General features: G+C 43.0%; 1 protein-coding gene across 1 annotated transcript in view; it reads right to left on the bottom strand.

Annotated features, from left to right (window-relative positions):
* Positions 1-16,166, bottom strand: part of PLXNC1 (plexin C1) — a 66,003-nt gene extending 49,837 nt beyond the window's left edge. Inside the window, exon 1 of the mRNA XM_087968113.1 lies at positions 14,983-16,166. Within this exon, the coding sequence (XP_087824239.1) occupies positions 14,983-16,062 (1,080 nt within the window). The 5' untranslated portion in view covers positions 16,063-16,166. The remainder of the gene's footprint in view (positions 1-14,982) is intronic.
* Positions 16,167-20,058: the final 3,892 nt, after the last annotated feature.

Raw genomic sequence — 20,058 nt, 5'->3', positions numbered from 1 at the left:
AGAAATAAACCTAAATAATATCATTGTTAATTTTTCTAGGCAATGTTTTCAGAATTAGGAATGAATATCACCTTAGGTTAGAATCTTCAGAATTCAAAACACATATTCTGTTATAAATCATTGGATGTGATCACTCAAAGAATCAGATTTAAGAATTAATATCACAGATACACACTGGCCTACAGTTTGAAGGAATTCCATGTTACAGTCTATATCAAGGATCAGGAAAATTACTTTAAAATGATTCATATATGATACGCTACCTCCATACAAATTGCTAAAATTTCTGAGACCCCTACAAATGTATGGGGAAGCAAAGATTGCCAATCACACTCTTAGTCTAACCCATGTCAAAATGTATTTCGCCGCTTTGAATTACTTATAAAATTAATAATGCAGGATTAAAAATGAGATAAATACATGATGATGCTGAAAGATTAACAGCATGGATACCAGAAAATTTAGTTACAAGTCTCAAGATATGCTTGCTGTCATTATTTAAGTGAGACAACACAAAAACTAAAAACATCGACTTTTCATGTGGGAAGCTGACAGGGAATGTGGTCACATGACTATGGCTTGCTGCCACACTATAATTGCAAGTCACGCACCAAGCTCCCAGATTGTGATTACATGGCCAAAGGAACACTGTGATGGCTGGAACTCAATCATAAGTCCCACTCATGCAGGGCCATCACGACCTTGAATGGTTACTGGATGAATGGTCATAACCTGAGGACTACTGGTGCTCTCTGACTTAGGAATGCTATAGCAGCTGAGACACACCTGGTGCTATCTTTATTGTGCTTTCTGCCAGAGAAACGTATTTTATTTTCCTCGGTCCTTTTAATGATCTCCTAATTTCACTATGATTTTTTAATTATCATTTTACTACTGCTTTTACTGTTATTATTATTATTGCTTATTGTTTTTCTTTCATATTATATTACAATGCAATACTGTGATGTACTTTGCTTGTATTAATAATTTTAAATTTCATTTGAACTGTTTGAATTTAATGGTTTAATAAAGTGTAATAATAATTGAAAAAAGAATAAATTAACTAAATTAAATAAGAAATATTGCTTACTGTTCTATCTTAACAGATACTTAACAGATTAACAGAGTTGGAAGGGACCTTGTAGGTCATCTAGTCCAACCCCACCCACCCAAGCGGGAATCCCTACACCATTTCTGATAGATGGTTGTCCAGTCTCTTCTTGAAAGCTTCCAGTGATGAAGCTCCACAATTTCTGAAGGCAACAACAACTGATGACCTTCTTTTATCGGTTCACTATAGAAAGCATCCTTTCATATTGCATTACGGTGTGGTATGCTGGCTTGACAGCCATGGACAGAAAGACATTACAGAGGGTGGTGAGTGTTGTGAATCAATAAAAATTACTAGCATAAATGCAAATCAGGGTTTGGAAACCCGCACACGATTGGCCCTTATACAACAACTAGGGATTGGTCCATAGCTAGTCCCTGATTGGCCACTATTTGACACTCTCATTGGTTATAAGTTTGAACTTGTTGCACATGTCATTGGTTAATAAGGTAGCAGATAACCCTATAAAAGGGTTGCTGTTGCCCATAGCCTTGCTCTGTTCTGTTCTATTTATTATTATTAAAGAGTTGAAGTCACTGTCAGATGTCTGGTCTCCATTATTCCCCAAACTTAACACTGGCGACGAGGATGGGATTCGGAGACCGAAGAGCTGACTGAGTTACAGAGCAACCAACACAGCACGTGGTCGAACACGCACCATCAACGGCAACATGGCCAGTGGTGCCGTACCACCCGCTCCATTCAACCCAGAAACCGAAGACTGGGAGTCATACATGGATCGGTTCCAGATGTTTCTGGAGACCAACAATTTGAAAGATGCAACAGCCGGCAAAAAAAAGAGCTATCTTTCTAACTCACTGCGGGCCTACCGTATTTAAAATGGCAAAATCGCTTGCCAAGCCAGCCGAAGTAAAAGCGATGGACTGGGACGTCCTCGAGCCTTTACTACGGGCTCACTACGCGCCCACCGTGCCAACCTTAGTCAGAAGACACGAATATTACCAGAGGGACCAACGGAGGGGCGAAAGCCTTGCCAATTACATCGCGGACCTCCGCAACTTTGGAGGCCTCTGTGGATTCGCCAACTTAGAAGAAGCCCTCCGGGACCGCCTGGTTCTGGGCCTAGAAGACGGCACGATCCAGAGCAAAATTATGGCTAAGGGGGACATCAGCCTCACTGATGCCCTTAAAGAAGCCACGGCAGCGGAGGCGACCAAGAAGTCGGCCGCCCGAATGCGCCGCACCAACGCACCGCTACGTCAACTCGCCAATGATACCTCGCCTCGCTCAGAGAGACACCCGGTATCGACTCACCACGAAGACCTAGAATCCCCATCAGAAAGCGATGAGGAAGAGGTCAACCGACTCCGAACGGAACGAGACCAGTTCACACAACCCTCATCCCGATCGTGTACAGGATGTGGGGCGAATCACCCACGATCCAGCTGCAAATTCCTCGACGCACTCTGCCGCAATTGCGGGAGACGAGGTCACATCGCAAAGGTTTGCAGAAGCAAACAAAACTCCAAACCCCGACAGGCCAAATGCCAATCTTCTGGATTCTTCGGCACACACCGAGAAAAACTGAACCACCAATGGGGAAACCACTCCTACAGAAGCAAGCCGTCCACCACTTCCACCAGGCGTGAAGAAACCAGGCGGGAAGAGACCCACCAAACAATCACCATAGGCCACGCTACATCCCTTGATGCCGGGAAAATCCGAGTAAAGGTCGCCATCGAAAACAAACCTTGTGTGATGGAGGTAGACTCGGGATCTTCCCTCTCAATGGTGTCGTGGAAAACGCTCCAACAGCTCATTCCAACGATTCGCCGCCAAGACCTTAACCCTCAAAGGGTTATACTCAAAGACTATCAGGGCAACCGAATTCCCGTCGTCGGGTCCCGCAGATTCCAGATCTCTTTCAAGGACCATACCATCGCTCTACCACTGACTGTCGTGGACCGTGACAGGCCTAGTCTTTTAGGCCTTCAATGGTTCAGGCCGCTCGGAATCACTGTAGCCGGAGTCCACCGAGCCGAGAGCAGTGATTGGGAGGAGGCACTCGTGCAAGAATTCCAAGACGTTTTCGCGAACGGACTAGGCAAGTACAAGGGGACCCCGATCTCGTTTAACTTGAACCCTGAGATAGCACCCATCCGCCTTAAGCCGCGTCGGGTGCCATTCGCCTTGAAGCCTAAAATCGACGAACAACTCGATAAGCTAATAGCGCAGGGCGTGCTGGAGCCCACCGACCACACCCGCTGGGAAACCCCTATAGTGACGCCTATCAAGCCTGATGGGTCACTAAGAATTTGCGGAGACTACCGGGCCACCTTAAACCACGCACTGCAGCAAAGTGCATATCCAGTGCCGGTAGTGCAACACTTGCTCCATTCCCTGGGTGGCGGGAAAGTTTTCGCTAAACTAGATCTAGCCCAGGCGTATCAACAATTGCCTGTAGATCCGACCACGGCCGAGGCGCAAACTATCGTAACGCATAGGGGCGCATTTAAATGCAACCGGCTCCAGTTCGGGGTAAGCGTTGGCCCGGAATCTTTCAGAGCTTAATGGAAAGGTTATTACAAGGGATCAGAGGGGTCGTACCATATTTCGACGATGTACTCATTGCCGCCCCTAACAAAGACATTCTAGAAAAACGACTCAGAGAGGTTTTACGAAGATTCCAAAACGCAGGCCTCAGAGTTAAAAAAGATAAATGCCAGTTATGTACCGAAAAAGTAGAATTTTTGGGATACCTCCTGGACAGCCAAGGAATCCATCCCACCGAAGACAAATTAAGGGCGATTAAAAAGGCCCCCACTCCAAGGAACAAGGCAGACCTACAGGCGTTCCTTGGACTTATCAATTTCTATAATGTCTTTTTACCCCACAAAGCAACGGTAGCTGAACCATTGCATAGACTATTAGACAAAAAAGCAACGTGGGTTTGGGGACAACGGGAACAATATGCTTTCCAACAAGTAAAAGAAATTGCTAACTTCTGATTCTGTACTTATGCAGTACAACGAGACTCTTCCGCTCACTATCACGTGTGACGCATCACCTTTTGGGGTTGGGGGCAATTCTGGCCCACGTATTACCAAATGGAGCGGAAGCCCCCATCGCGTTTTTTTCGCGAACCTTAGCTAAAGCTGAAAGAAATTATAGTCAGCTGGACAAAGAAGCTTTAGCTATTGTGGCTGCAGTTAAAAGATTTCATGAATATGTTTATGGCCGTGCGTTTACGATAATTACTGATCATAAACCACTACTGGGGATCATTGCGGGTAATAAACCAACCCCGTATATATTGTCCCCCAGAATGACCCGTTGGTCTGAATTCTTGGCGGCCTACAATTACACCTTGCAACATCGCCCGGGGAAATCAATTCTCCACGCTGATGCATTGAGCAGAACGCCGCTCCCAGACTCTGTTGTAGATCCAGCCCCAACCATCTCAACACTACAGATTGAAGCTCTACATGCACCACCATTGACGGCTAGAGACATTGCCTTTGAAACGAAACGTGACCCAGTTCTGCAACACATCCTACGCTGGGTTGAACGGGGGTGGCCGACGGACCAAATAGCACCGGAATGGGCGCCTTTCAAAGCCCGCCAAACCGAACTGTTTTCCCAAAAAGGCTGTATCTTGTGGGGCGATCGAGTCGTAATCCCTGGCAAATTGCAACAAACTGTTTTGGCGGTATTGCATGAAGGACATCCGGGTATCATGCGGATGAAAGCACTCGCACGCAGCTATGCTTGGTGGCCGGGAATCGACAAAAGAATCGAGGCCTGGGTCGCTACTTGTCAACGTTGCCAGGACGTCAGCAACGCCCCGCCTAAAGCAAGCCCAACCGAATGGGAAACTCCGAGGGGACCTTGGTCCCGTATTCATATTGACTTTGCGGGACCTACCAAAGGACACACTTTCCTTATTACTGTCAACGCCTATTCAAATTGGCTCGAGATCCATCGAATGAACACAACTACAATGGACTCAGTTATCAATAAATTAAACAGACTATTTGCCACACACGGGTTTCCGGACGTGTTGGTCTCGGACAACGGCCCACAGTTTACTGCATTACCCTTTGAACAATATCTTGCTGATCGGGGCATCCGCCATGCGCTAACCTCGCCCGCGCACCCTGCGGCGAATGGATGTGCAGAACGCATGGTACAATTTGTAAAAAAGACCCTTCACAAAATGGAATTTGGCAACATCGATGAGAAAATCAATCGATTTCTCTTGTTGCAGCACATCACACCCCACAGCGTGACCAACAAAACGCCCGCTGAACTTCTTATGGGGCGGAAACTACGATCGCACCTTGACCGGCTCCACCCCTCATTCGCACCGGAAAAGCCCTTCGGCTCCAGCAGCAAATGCCGGGAATTTAAGGTAGGCGATTTAATCTTTGCCAAAAACTTTTCCGGCGACCCGTTATGGATATCCGCAACCGTTACCCACCTTACCGGGCCTAGATCTTACCGCCTGCTAACGGACGATGGGAGGGTGTGGAAACGCCACATAGACCAACTCCGATCGAGATTACCACCCAGCACCCATGACTCCCCGGGTTCACCAACTCAAGGGGGAGGAAATATCGAGGAAATTGACTTTGATATGACAAATAGCAGGCCAACGGAAACCCTACGGCCCAGCGAAACACCGGAACTTGAAGTGGGGAGGGAGTTGAATTTTTCAGGGAACTTTAATACAGGGGAAACCGAACTGCAAAACCCCGAAGAAACACGGAGTAGCGGAGACAACCACAGTGAAAGCAGCACGGAATCACCGTGCAGCGAAACAGAAATAAATAAAGATCATCCAAACGCTCCACCGGAACCGGACCTTAGACCAAAACCGGTGGAGCCACGGAAATCATCCAGACAGACCAAACGGCCTGTCTATCTTGAGGATTTTAATACAGCTCCCCTCAAACGGAACCCAAGGGGGAGGGGTGTTGTGAATCAATAAAAGTTACTAGCATAAATGCAAATCAGGGTTTGGAAACCCGCACACCTGATTGGCCCTTATACAACAACTAGGGATTGGTCCATAGCTAGTCCCTGATTGGCCACTATTTGACACTCTCATTGGTTATAAGTTTGAACTTGTTGCACATGTCATTGGTTAATAAGGTAGCAGATAACCCTATAAAAGGGTTGCTGTTGCCCATAGCCTTGCTCTGTTCTGTTCTATGTTCTGGTCTCCATTATTCCCCAAACTTAACAGTGAGCACAGCACAAAACATCATGGGCTGTTCCCTGATACCACTAGATGACCTCGCTAGGGCTTGCTGCCTTAGAAGAGTGAGGAAAATTCTCAGGGACGACTCACACCCTGGTCAGCACTTCTTCACTCTCCTACCATTGGGTAAAAGATGTAGAAGCACAGCCAGCCGCACCAACAGGCTGAAGAACAGTTTCTATCTGTGGGCCGTCAGACTCCTGAACGGAAAATAACTTCATGTCAACATAGTATGATAGACTTGCGGGGCCGGTGCATTGTGCAACAAGGTCACATGGTGTGACTGGGTTAGGGACTTCTATCCTCACTGTGAGTTGTGTTGGAGGTGTGTGCACGAAGGGAGGCTCAGCTAACCTCATTGTACATATATTGTACTCTGACAATAAAAGTTGATTGATTGATTGATTAAACCTTTAAATTATAAAAATCATCTAAATTGTATGTTACCAATTCCAAGTTACCAATTCCAAGTTCCTTCTTCCTCTATTGAGTAATATCACATGATCTTTTGCAATATATGTTCAGCTAGTTAGACATTATTTTTTTGCTATTTACCAATGATAAGTATTTTTAAACCCACTGTCTATAATAGAAATTTAAACCAGTTGAAATCATTTCATCTGAAATCAGTGAGGCTTGGTAATATTTAATATTGGTTGAGTCATCCTCAGGATTACATTTGCTTATTCTTTATACATATAAAAACTCCAAGATCTGAACTAATTTTAACATTTCTTATATATAGAAGACTGTTAAAAATAACATTATCTGACATGCACCAGCTTAGCCTACTCTGTAATTGTCTAAATTGCACTTTCAGCTCCTTTAGGTGATGGAAAGTTGAAACAGAATAATATTAAAATACAATCTATATATATAAAAGCGAAATACCACTCGCGCATCATCACAAAATCTCCAGAACTGTAAAGCCTACAAACTTGAAATTTGTCATGTATGTTCCTCTTGGCTTCTAGGTTCTCACTAAGAAACGCTTTTTCGAAACGACTATCAGAGCATTACTATTTCGTATATTATTACTAACACGCTCTGATGCTAAGGAGTTCTAGTCCCCCTCCCCACCTGAAAAGAACTTTGTTCCAAATGCAAAACACAAGCAGAGGAGAAGAATTTCAGTTTTAATTTCACAGCACCAAGCAGCTTTAGTGCAGAACAGTTGAGCTAAGCTATGCCCAGGCTCCTTACCGTCCCCTTCTTGCTCATACAGCAAACACTGTTTCACTTTCCAAACAGCCCTCAACTCTCTCACACATTGACAGGATACTAGCCAGATGAATACTGATGGATGCTGGTAGGCAGAATTCCCCCCACTTTATTTTCCTCCCCAAAAACTAACTCCAATCATATAGTTTTGTAGTGAAGCACGGGTATCAAGTTAGTATATTATATATAAAGGGGAATAATTGCTGCAGGAAATAACAATTCCTCAATATGAAATTTGCAAAAGTATATCTACTAAAATTATAAGCCAATTTTAAGAATTGTGAAGATTTTAGAAAACAGAAACTATATTATTGGACTATGGAATATATTCCTTGTAGTTAATACCAAAACAATTGGATATAATATTACATTGTACAGTGTTATTACATACACACACACACACACACACACACACACATATCTGCTGAACATTAAATGCAGGTGAGATCAACATGGGATATTGTCCTATAAATTGGTCCAAATTTTATGCTGCAGAACATGGAAAGTAGCAAAAAAAAAAATGTTTTTTATTGTACAATAACTGATATTTTAAATGGCTTTTTATTAAAATGTTTTAAGGCAGTCCCAAATAAGGGATACACAATAATGCATACACAATAATGAAAGAATGCAATAATATATAACCTCCAACAAATATTTACTTAGGAAAACTATCTCGATCTAAGATCCACTGACCTATGTAAACACCTTAAAAATCCCATATAATTAATATTTCTAGATTTTAAACAGATTAAAACTGCAAAATATAAGTACAATTAAAATCCAAAACTTCTTTAACACATTCTTTGGCTCAGTATTTGTAAACAACAATGGATCATGCCCAGTATTTCCTAGTCAAACCACAGACAACTACAATGACCTAATACATATCGATGTAAATCTAAAACCATCTCTATCTATTGGACCAGACGGAATATGTGCCTACTTCTTAAAAAAGCTATTCACTGCCATAGCCGAACCTCTAAGCATAATCTTTAAACAATCTTTCAGGGCCAGCTCCTTGCCAAATCTATGGTCGGAAGCCATTGTCATCCCCATCTTCATAAAGGGAGACCCCAGCCTAGTTGAAAATTACAGACCAATCTCTTTATGCTGCGTCACTTGTAAAGTCATGGAATCAATTATTAACCTCCACTTAGAGACAAACAACCTACTCTCTAATAAACAATTTGGTTTCAGAAACAAACTATCCTGTAATCTGCAACTCTTACACTGCAAAAACATATGGACTACACAACTCGATCAGGGCAAAGCAATAAACGCAATCTACGTAGACTTCTGTAAAGCCTTTGATTCAGTGGTACATGACAAACTACTCCTAAAAATAAAATCTTACAGTATCTCTGGACACCTGTATAACTGGATAGAAGCATTCCTGTCAAACAGACAACAAATGGTCAAAATTGGGAGCGTCCTATCAAATTCTGTACCTGTCAACAGTGGTGTCCCCCAAGGCAGTGTTCTAGGATCAACTCTCTTCATGCTCTACATAAATGACCTCTGTGATCATATTAAGAGGAACTGCGTCCTCTTCGCTGACGATGTAAAACTATTCAACACCACAGACAATACTGCTACCCTTCAAAAAGACCTCGACTATGCATCAGAATGGTCAAACAAATGACAACTTCAAATCTCAACAAACAAATGCTCTGTCTTACATATTGGCAAAAAAAATCAGAAAATAAAATACAGGCTGAATAGTCAAGACCTTGTTGATGACCCAAACTCTGTCAAGGACCTTGGAGTACTCATCTCTAATGATCTAAGTGCTAGAGCCCACTGTAACTACATAGCCAAAAAGGCATTAAGAGTTGTTAAGCTAATCTTACATAGCTTTTTCTCTGGTAATATTACACTACTAACTAGAGCATACAAAACATTTGCTAGACCAATACTCAAATACAGCTCATCAGTCTGGAACCCACATTTCGTATCTGATATTAACACAGTTGAGAAAGTCCAGAAATATTTCACAAGAAGAGTCCTCCACTCCTCTACTCGTTGCAGAATATCTTATGCCACCAGACTTGAAATTGTAGACCTAGAAAACCTAGAACTATGCTGCCTTTGGTCCGATCTAAGTATAGTATATAAAATTATACATTGCAATGTCTTTCCTGTCAATGAATACTTCAGCTTCAACCATAACAATACAAGAGCAAACAACAGATACAAACTCAAGGTTAACCGCACCAAACTTGATTGCAGGAAATACGACTTCAGCAACAGAGTGGTCAATGTCTGGAATACTCTACCTCAGGGGTCCCCAACCACCGGTCCGTGGACCGGTACCGGTCCGTGGGTCATTTGGGACCGGGCCGCCTACTTTGCTTCGGCGCCATCTTGTTCCGACGTGCTGGATCGAGCGCTGTTTTTGACGCTGTCCCTTAGCCTCGCTCGACCAAAAACGTCAACTCCATGCCGTGCGTGGCTAGAGAAAAGGGAAACGTGGTAGCCGTGGAGAAGCTGCTCTCCCTAAGAAGGAGGCTTATGATTCGCCGGGCTTACGCCAGGAGTTCTGCGAGGCTCTGGTGAAGGGAGGCTACGCTGCTGCCGATTACCTCAATCCCAGCCTGCACGAACTCCCTCGCCCTCTTTGAAAGCGGCCGGCGACCTGGTCAAGGCTCACGAGAAGCTCTTCTTCAATCGCCTCACCGACACGCGGCTACAGGCCACTCAGGTGAGCGGCAGGAAATGGGAACTGGGCAGCCACAGACCAGCCGTCTCTCTGTTTGACGGCCTCGGCAGAATCTCTGCCTCCCAGCGCGCTTGGTCCTCCGCCCGCAGGCTTCCCCGACTCCTTGCCAAGTGGGTTTTCCACCCCAGCCCAGCAGGGCCCTCGCTGCCTTCCCCTCGCCTGGCCGGCCGGGCTCCTTGGGCAACCCCGCTGTCTCGTGCTGAGAAGCGCGCTGCCCGGCGGGGGCCACACGGCGCAGGGCAACATGCCACCGCCCGGCCCTGGTGAGGGAAAGCAGCGGGCGCTCCCCGGGCGGCGGCCGTCTCTCCGTCTGACGGCCTCGGCTGAATCTCTGCCTCCCAGCACGCTTGGTCCTCTGCCCGCAGCCTTCCCCGGCCCCTTGCCAAGCGGGTTTTCCACCCCAGCCCAGCAGGGCCCTCGCTGCCTTCCCCTCTCCTGGCCGGCCGGGATCCTTGGGCAACCTGGCTGCCTCGTGCCGAGAAGCGCACTGCCAGGCAGGGGTCACGTGGCGCAGGGCAACACGCCACCGCCCGGCCCTGGCGAGGGAAAGCAGCGGGTGCTCCCCGGGCGGCGGCCTCGGCCCCGCCACCAGGGAAGCGGCTGCCCAGCTCCGGAGCTGATCCATACCTGACCGGCTGGAAAGGAAGGGTGTGTAGCGTTGGTGTTGTGTGTGTGTGTGATTTCTTGGCACGCAGCGCGGGGTCTCTTTTGGCTGGTCCCGATTTCTTTTTCCAGAAGGGAATATCATGCCTGTATTAACCATGATTATTAAATCCAATCCAACTTTGATTATAATTAAATTAAGTCATAACTAGCTTTTCAATGAGTGGAATATATAGTAAAATATAATAAAATTAATTAATTAATAATAAATAAATAAATAAATAAATAAATAAATAAATAAATAAATAAATAAATAAATAATAACCCTAACCGGTCCTTGAAAAAGTGTTTCTGCGTGAAACCGGTCCCTGGTACAAAAAAGGTTGGGGACCACTGCTCTACCTGACTGTGGTTTCTTCTCCAAACCCCAAAAACTTTAACCTAAGACTTTCTACTATTGACCTCACCCCTTTCCTAAGAGGTCTGTAGGGGGCGTGCATAAGCGCACCAATGTGCCTACCGTCCCTGTCCTATTGTTTCTTTTATTTTTCTGATATGTATCCATGTATTCATAACTATGTTTTTATTTATACCTATTATCTTGTAAGCAATGGACAAACAAAATTAAAAAAAATATCCACAGCACTGTACACATAAAGTATAGCAAAAGTCTTAATTCTTTAGTTCTGAAAAAAATAATTGCTACAGGCAGTTAGCACTTAGGGCTATGTCTGATTATTGTACATGGAGTGTAAGATTTGAAGATTGACGTTTCCAGGACACATAGAATTGAAAACAGGTGTCCAAAGGACTTTACATGTTCAGTTTGGTTATTGTTGTTTGAACAAATATAACAGAGGCTATCATGCTGCTTAGCAAATACAGCCACATTGATTGTTTTCCAGCATTTTGTTCTGGCAATATAAAGGCAGCATCTGTAGCTCCACCACAGCCCTATTTGGGATAGAACCTGGATGTGGATCTCCAAAGGCTTGTTTGAAGCTCTCCCCGTTAAAAGTACTGGCTCAAATAAATCTATGAGAATGAGTTCCTAGTCCAATTAATATTGATGGACAGAGAGCATTGACAGACACAATTTCCAGGGAAGGAGCATATCACTTCCAAATTATCTAAGGTAGTTTCTCTAGTTAAAGTATATCTAGCTGAAGTATATCTAGTACAAAGTATATATATGGCTACATATATTGGGCTCAGACAAAGCCTGGAGCAAAATCAAGCAAAGAATTTTTGATCTTGATGTATAAACACCTCAGATCTCTGCTACAATGAGATTGTGGATCCATCTTTCAGCATCCCCAAATACTTTCCTTGTATACTTGCTCTCTTACTTAGGAGGGCACTCAAACTGACATGCCTAGAAAATTTGCCCGCAAAGGTATTGATTAGGAAATTCAATAGTATCCCCTATTCGGAGCTCTTACACATGTACTCAGACACTGACATTGAGATGGTGTTTTTGAAATGCCCTTTTATCTTTGAAGGATGGAGTTAATCTCTCTTCCATTTACAAATTACGTGGTCCCTACAGGCAATTGTATGCTTCCTGTTAAACTCTTAGGATACAAAAAGTTTTGGAAATTCTTTGCCATAGTAATTTCAGCCAGAAACTGTTGGGTCTGAATGTATTACTGTATGGGACATGTTAGTTTCTGCTTTGAATAAGCTTTTATCCAATTATTTTTTTATGTTGATATTATTTTCTTCTCTCTCTTGCTTTGACTTTTTTGAATGATTGTAACTTTTTAAAATAACATAAGAGAATGAAAAATAAGGTGGATTTACACACTACACTAATCTATGATGTGATTTCCTTGTTTATTAGACAAGCATGTTTATAAATCCAGCCAATTATAATTTTAATTCAAATATGTTCAAACGATAGTTAAAGCAAATATGACTCAATATTATAGGTGGTTATTCAACTTTATCCAAACTACTGTATGATTAAAACAAATTATTGTTACTGATACATGCATTATTTGCATACAAAGCATAATGCACTACAGTTTTAGCCACCAATTTAAGATCAATGTTAAGTAGCTTCAGGAATACAACAGCCAGCTAAACTGTGTTGCATTTTCAGTATGACTGAATATTCCAGCACAGCTTTCTAGGAATTGGTAAAAGATAAAAGATTCCACATTACAGTTCTGAATGGGTATCATTCTTGATGACATCAAAAAGCAGCAAGACATCCAGAAAAATAATGGGACTGAATTTTTCCCCACATTCTGTTTATTTGGTTTTGGCAGGAAAAATGTTTTAGTGCCCAAATTTGACTGAAATATATTCAGGGGGGGAAAAAGGCAGCCCCAGCCACAACATATGCTTAGACTAAAAAGAGTGTTTATCATTAGCCTGTTATATTCTTTAGAGCCCTATGGAGGTTCATGTCTAGAGGAACGATTGTATTAATTTTAAGGATGGAAGGGATGGGAGGATTTCTTCTTTCTGTGGGATGTGGCAACTTCATGGAATCAGTCTTCTGTCAAAAGTGGATAAGGACACACAATATTTTTCTCTTTCCAATGCTTCCTTTTTTAAAGAGTCTTTAGTGCTGAGCTTGGTTGTTTTCTTGCAGACATTTCATTACCCAAATTAGGTAATATCATCACTGCTAGCATTGATGGTGTTACCTAGTTTGGTAAAGAAACATCTGCAAGAAAACAACCAAGCTCAGAGGGCATCAAATGATCACCCTCATTTCAAGCCTGAGTTACAAATATTCTCCTTTGTTGCTTCCCCCTTTCTCTCTCCCATTCTTTTTCCTCACACCTTTGTTTCTCTTTTCCAAGCAAGAGGCTGCAAGAAATTAACAGACACTAAATTACAGCATCTGTTGCAGGGAATATGTAAAATTAGGCCAATTGTCATAATTGCTTAGAAAAAATCACCCATCCTTTAAAAAACATGTGAACTTAAGATTCATAATTGAGGGAGAAAAATATTTTCCTCTAATTTTACCATTATCATCACACATATTAAACTAGGCAATGAACTCTTACTATTTTCTACCACTGCCATTCTAAATGATGTCATTACTTTTACAAATATACCAAAGAGTAATAGAAGCAATATAAAAGGTCACTTGAAAGTTCCCAATCTATTATTTCATTCTGCAACTGAAGAGGATTCTTATAGCAATGTCAGCTATATCAGTCAAGACCCCAGAAATCCTAAAATCAATCAATACTTTAGAACTCATTGCTTTCCACCATTAAAGAGAGAAATAATTGCTTTTAGTCCAATTGAATCTGGATGTGGAGGACTGCTATTCATTGGTGGAAAGATTAGATATAAAATAATTGAAGTATTTCACTTTTGGCTTGGACCAGCTAGTGGTTTCAAGCATGAATGCCAAGATTTTTCTCCAAAGGAATTTTATCATCCAAACTGCCTAACCTCATCCATGGAATTTCATTCCCTGCTGGTTAGTCTCTATTTGTTCCCCCTTTCCACAGACTTAGAAGAATAATTGTACCTTTAAATGAGGGGACCTTGGTACTAGTGCTAATCCTAATGATGTTACCTAGCTTGGGTAATGAAACATCTGCAAGAAAACAACCAAGCTCAGAGAGCACCAAAGACCCTTAATTCAACCCTGAGCTACATTCTTCTTCACTGATATCTTCAAAGCATCTCCAAAACCCCAGAGTCTCACACTGTCAGCTTTCTTCTCATTACATTAGCATTCTTTATCTACTGGGTTTCTTTTTCATTGAAGCCAATGAAAAACAATAACAATGCAAGAACCTGAAATAACTTTTTGACTGCTGCGTCTCATCACTGCAAAATACAGTAGTGAAATCACTCCTTCAGAAAAGACATCTTACCCCACCATGGCACCGTCCTGCAGAAAACGCTAAACTTTCCTTTTAGTTTTGGCTTCCATTGTGATCTGCTTGCTAACGATGGAAGGCTATGCCTTTTTTGGGGTGGGGAGCAGTCTGCCCAAATATTCCGTATCTTTCGGAGGTCCTGCCTCACATAAATACATAGCTTGTAACAATTAAATAAGTCGACCCTAAATGTAGCTGAGTTAGCCAGGCATCTGGCCAACGAATAATCCAAGGTACTCACACATTTTTCTGGAGGATGAGATTCCGAAGTGAACTCGGAAGCGGCGGGCTCCTTGAACTCGCAGCTTTCCGCATTCTTCAGCAGCTCTTTAAGAGAAAAGATACAAAGGGCCGTGGAAGTCGGGCTGGCGGCGGGACTTGAGGCCGAGCCGAAAATCCCGGCCCAGAGGTCGCGTTGCTCCAGGTACGCCGAGGAAAGAATTTTGCCGCCGGCGCCACATCGCAGGATCTGGCTATTGTACCAGAAGGTGTTCTCGTACAGAGCGATGAGCATCTTGGCCTCCACTTTGTCGTTGTCATAATAAGGGAAAAAGAAGTACTCCTGCCAGCGAAAGGCATCCTCGAAGTGCAGGTCGTACACCTTCTTCATGGCCACCTGCCTGTTTTCGGCCACGTTTTTCTCGCTTTCTTTTATGAGGAAGACCGCCTTGTTGGCGATGCTCGGCGGGGGGTCATCGGTGCAGTGGTTCAATTTGTGGGCCGTGGCTACGAGCAGGGACCAATGTGAGCAATTGTCCTCGCAAAACATCAGCCCGGCCGCCGCGCCTTCCGACGCGTAAGTCACCAATTCCTGGCCCAACGCTTCCTTGGAGCTCCCTTCGGTGAGGTTCTGCAGATAGCAGACGCCTCGCGGCTGAGTCCAACAGGTGAGCAGGCGGTCGCGACCGAAGGGCAGCAGGAGCTTGTTGACCGAAGCCACCGTCTCCCCGCAGAAGGTGACCGGCTTCTCGCAGAAGCGCTCCTCCTTCCACGCCAGCGAAGGCGCCACCTCGTACCAGCAGTTGCCGCTGGCCACCAGGAAGCGCTCCCCGCTCACGGCCAGGTTAGCAACGGCTTGAGGGAACTCGAGGGGGCCCTGCCCTCGGACCCCCGCCGCAGCCCAGGCTAGCAGCAGCAGCAGCAGCGACGGCGGCGGCGCGGGCAAAGCCGAGCTCCCAGGGTCACGGCGAGCCAGCTGCCTTCTCGTGCCCCCCGGCCCTTGGGCCATGGTCCCCTGTCTCCCCCGGCTACCTAGGGCTCCTCGGCTGGCGGGAGAGGCTCTGGCACCACCGACATGCCAGCAGCTGCGGCCCCGCCCCATCCCTCGGACGAGCAGGGAACCGCTCCCACGGCTGCCCTTCCCCCGCTCTGTGGCTTCCTCTGTGCCTCAGCTGCCTCGCGCCTCATCGGTTCCTCTTTTTCCCTGGGAGGTGGGAAGCCCGCTTCGCCTCCTTCACATGCGGGGCCGACCCCGTCTCTCCCCTCCTTCCCTTTCTCCCTGCCTCCCTCCTACTGAGGGCGTGCCATCTGGGGCTCTCCACGTGCTTGTCGCTTTCTTCCCGAAGCCTCGAGCTCGCTGTCACCTAGGCGGGAAACGGGCTGCTGCAGATGTGTGCAGGAGAATGTCCTGGCGGAGCTGAGGCCAGCTGGTTCTTTAAGGGCGGGGGCTAAGTGGGTCTCCTCGCCGGTGCCAGAGGGTTCAATTCTTATTCTTGTCTTCGGCCTCCGCTCCGCCCTGGCGCTGGGTGCCCCTTCCAAAAAACGTTTCCCAGCTGACTTTCCCACTCTAGCCGGGTTTTTTTTCTCTCTCTCGAGAAACTTACAGCACCAACCAACCAGCCCTGGTCCAATATAACAAGCAGGCTTGATCTGCCCTCGATAGACCTATGATTTTAACTAACTAAAGACAAAATGGTCCATGTGGATGAAAGCTGTTTTCAGAGTAAGTAGGAATAAGGCTTCTAGGGGAGCTTGGAGATCATTTAGTTCAATTTTCTGCTCAGAACAAGACTGTACAACAGCATGGTAAGATGGCCATTCCAGCCTTGCTTCAGGCACCCCCAGTGAGATAGAGTCCACCTAGCTAAGCTGTTGAGCAGCTTTTTCCATTACCTTCTCCCCTCCCCCATGCCTACTTGAAATCTACCTTCTTTTCATTTAAACAGTCCCCCCCCCCTCCTGGAAAAACTCTGAACAATTCCAGTCCATCTTCCACAAGACAAGCCAGCAGATATGTGGAAACAACTATTATATCTCACTGCAGTCTTCTCTTCTACAGCACAGCATAAGGTAAAAATACCAAGTGGCTCCAACTGTTCTTGTAATTTTCCTTCCCAATTTCTTGTCATCTTGGTTTCTGTTCTGTGGACATCCTTCATTCTGTCAGTGTCTTTCCAAACGGTGCCCTGCACTAGATATTCTAAAACACAGGTGTCAAACTTGCGGTGTCACATTGCCATCACATGACATATCACGACGTTTCCCCCCTTCATGGAACTGGGGTGGGGGTGGCCTGCGTGTAACACATACGGCCAATAGGCCACCAGTTTGACAACCCTGTTCTAGGGGCATTCAGTTGACCAATGCAAAATACTGTGGAATGATTGTTTCTTTAGATCTTGACATTAGACAACTGTTGATACCAGTTGTCAGATACTAGGTCAGAATTACATTTGCTTTTCTTGTAACTGTTTCACATTTTGGGCTCATGTTCAGATTTTGATCCTTCAAGACACCCCAACCCTTTAAAGATGACATCTGCCCAGTATGTCATTCCATTTTAATCCCATAGATTTGATTTTCATACCCAAATATAGAACTCTGCATATTCAATAACAAATTTAAACTTTGCTACTTTTCTATCCATTTCCAATGTATCAAGTTCTTCCTGATTCTTCAGACTGTTCTTCAGGATGATGCTGTCCTTACCTCCATGTTAATTCATGAAAAATTGATAAATATAATTTCCAGTTCCAAATCCAAGTCATTTATAAGTATGTTGAACAATGCAGGCTTTATAACAGAAACTTGCTATACGCTGCTTATTCCTTTTTTCAGCTTTACACAATTCCCTTAATGTTCACTTATTGGGTATGTTCATTCAACCAGTTCTGAATCCATTTACTGATAGCATGGTCTAGTGCAAACTTTCCCATCTAGTCCATTAGAATCTCATGGGAGTGCTAAAGTCAAGATGCATTGTGTTCATTACATTCCTGTCATTAACTAAACTGATGACTCTATCAAACAGGGAGATAAAGCTAGTTGACATGACTTATTCTTTTTTTTAATAAAGTTTTACTGAGTTTTAACAAATAAAACATCTTATTTGAGTACAGCATTGTTCCGGGTTATCACATTTCCATACAGACACAATTTCATATGCATATTCATCTTATGTATTCAACTTCATATCTTATTACTCTTTTTCCAACTTCTCACTATTTCTCTCTTTACTTCTCTTAATTTTCTTTTATGGTTATCTCATTTTCTTCTTATTCAATTGTATTTCTTTTACCTAAATTTCTATATCTTTTTATTCATTGTACTTATACTTTCGTCTGTCTTGTTTACAATTTCATATGTTCTCTTCCAACATTCTTAAGAAGCAAAATTCCCCCCATGATTGCCAATAGAAGTGCAGCACCTTTAAATCTTATTGTTATTATCATGTGAAATCTCATTAAACATTGAATTTGTGCATTCTAAAATTATAACATTCAAATTTCTAATATCTATTTTATATCATGTAGATCTCATCATTCAGACTCTGCTTGGTACTTCCCCTTGAAAATGTAAAAAGAAAAATTCTAAAAACATAGCAAAAACAATATATATATATATAAACATTAGTAAACAAAATAGTTATTCAAAATCATTCTAGTACTGGTATGAACCTTGTAAATCTTTCATGTTTCTTTTCAATATCTATCAATCTTTGAGAACAATTGAAATGTTTCCCTCCCTTCTTCATTATTTCTTAACTGTTAATAAGCATACCATTGGGTAGTCATACAGTTTTATCTTATAAATTATTTACTATTAATAAGCAAAATAATTATTCAAATTCATTCTAATAACTGGTATAAATTTCCTTATAAATCTTTCACATTTCTTTTCAATATTTTATCAATCTTTAGAAACAATTGCAATGTTTCCCTCTCTTCTTTATTATTGCATTAATTATAAATAAACATAACATTACATAACAATACAGTTTTATCTCATAGATTATTTACTTATTTCATTTCTAACTCATTACAGTATTCTACTGTCACAACACTATCTTTTGTACCTTTGCAGTATCCTCACTTTTAACTTAATTTAACCCTTGTCTCTGTGTTTTCTAGCTGAGCAAATACCTTTAATCCTAGTATGTTTTCCCCTTTTCTTTATTTCCTGTTTTTGTCCCTCATAAGTTCTTTCCCTTTCTATCTTCCCCCCTTTTTCTCATCCCCTTTTTTATACCCTTCTCTCTCTAATTTTCCCTTCTGTAGTTTTCTTTTCTGCTTCTCCTTGCTGTTATACTTCTTTTTCAGACTATTTTTCTTTTTGGCTGTTCCCTTTGATCTCAAACTTTTAACTCCTTTCCCCCTTTTTCCCCTTATTACCACACTTTGCAGTATTTGATCATTGAAAATGGCTTTTTCTTTGTCCTGCCCTTCTTCTTGCTCTTGAAGCTTTTCCTTTTGCTTTTCATAGTTCAGGATCTCCATCTCAAGGAAGTAAAATACAAAGCCAAAGGATCTTCCTCCCCTTTCTGCATCTTCTTTCTGTCTTTTTAAGACTAATCTTCAATTCCTCCAGGAGCGATGGCATTTAAACACTTTTGAACAACCACCCGATTGACTTTAAGAAAAAACAGAAAAAGAAAGAAAGCCAAAAACTTTTTTTTTAAATCACCAAATGATCCCAGACTGTTCCTCCTTGTTTCTTTCCTTTACTTTTCATTTCCGTGGGTTACTGCATCTTTTAATAAGATTTCAGTTACAATGTATCCTCGGGAGTCTTTTCAAAGTTTTGCTGTTAATCGTCTTTATTTTTCCAGGTGGCACTCCATTTTTCCATTATTCCAAGTCCCACCCTTTTGCCTCCACTCTTCTCCTTTTTAGGGCTTTGAAATGACCAAGAAAAAATCTTTATTCTCCTTTTGACACTTAGATTTCAGCTTAAGGTTGCCTATTAGTGTCAAAATAGATTAATATAAATTTCTTTCCATACCATTTGTAATTGTCAATTTAAAGGTAAAAAGGGGTTTTTTAACCTCCTTTTCTCTCTCCTTTGCCGCTTAAAGATCTTCTTTCAGAAGTATCCCTCT

This window comes from Notechis scutatus, chromosome 6 (assembly GCF_049901735.1).
Source record: "Notechis scutatus isolate UNSWTSFEM ecotype Mainland chromosome 6, rNotScu1.2, whole genome shotgun sequence".
Lineage (NCBI taxonomy): Eukaryota > Metazoa > Chordata > Lepidosauria > Squamata > Elapidae > Notechis > Notechis scutatus.
Note: the sequence above shows the minus strand (reverse complement) of the source record. Positions and strands in the feature narration are given on the sequence as shown.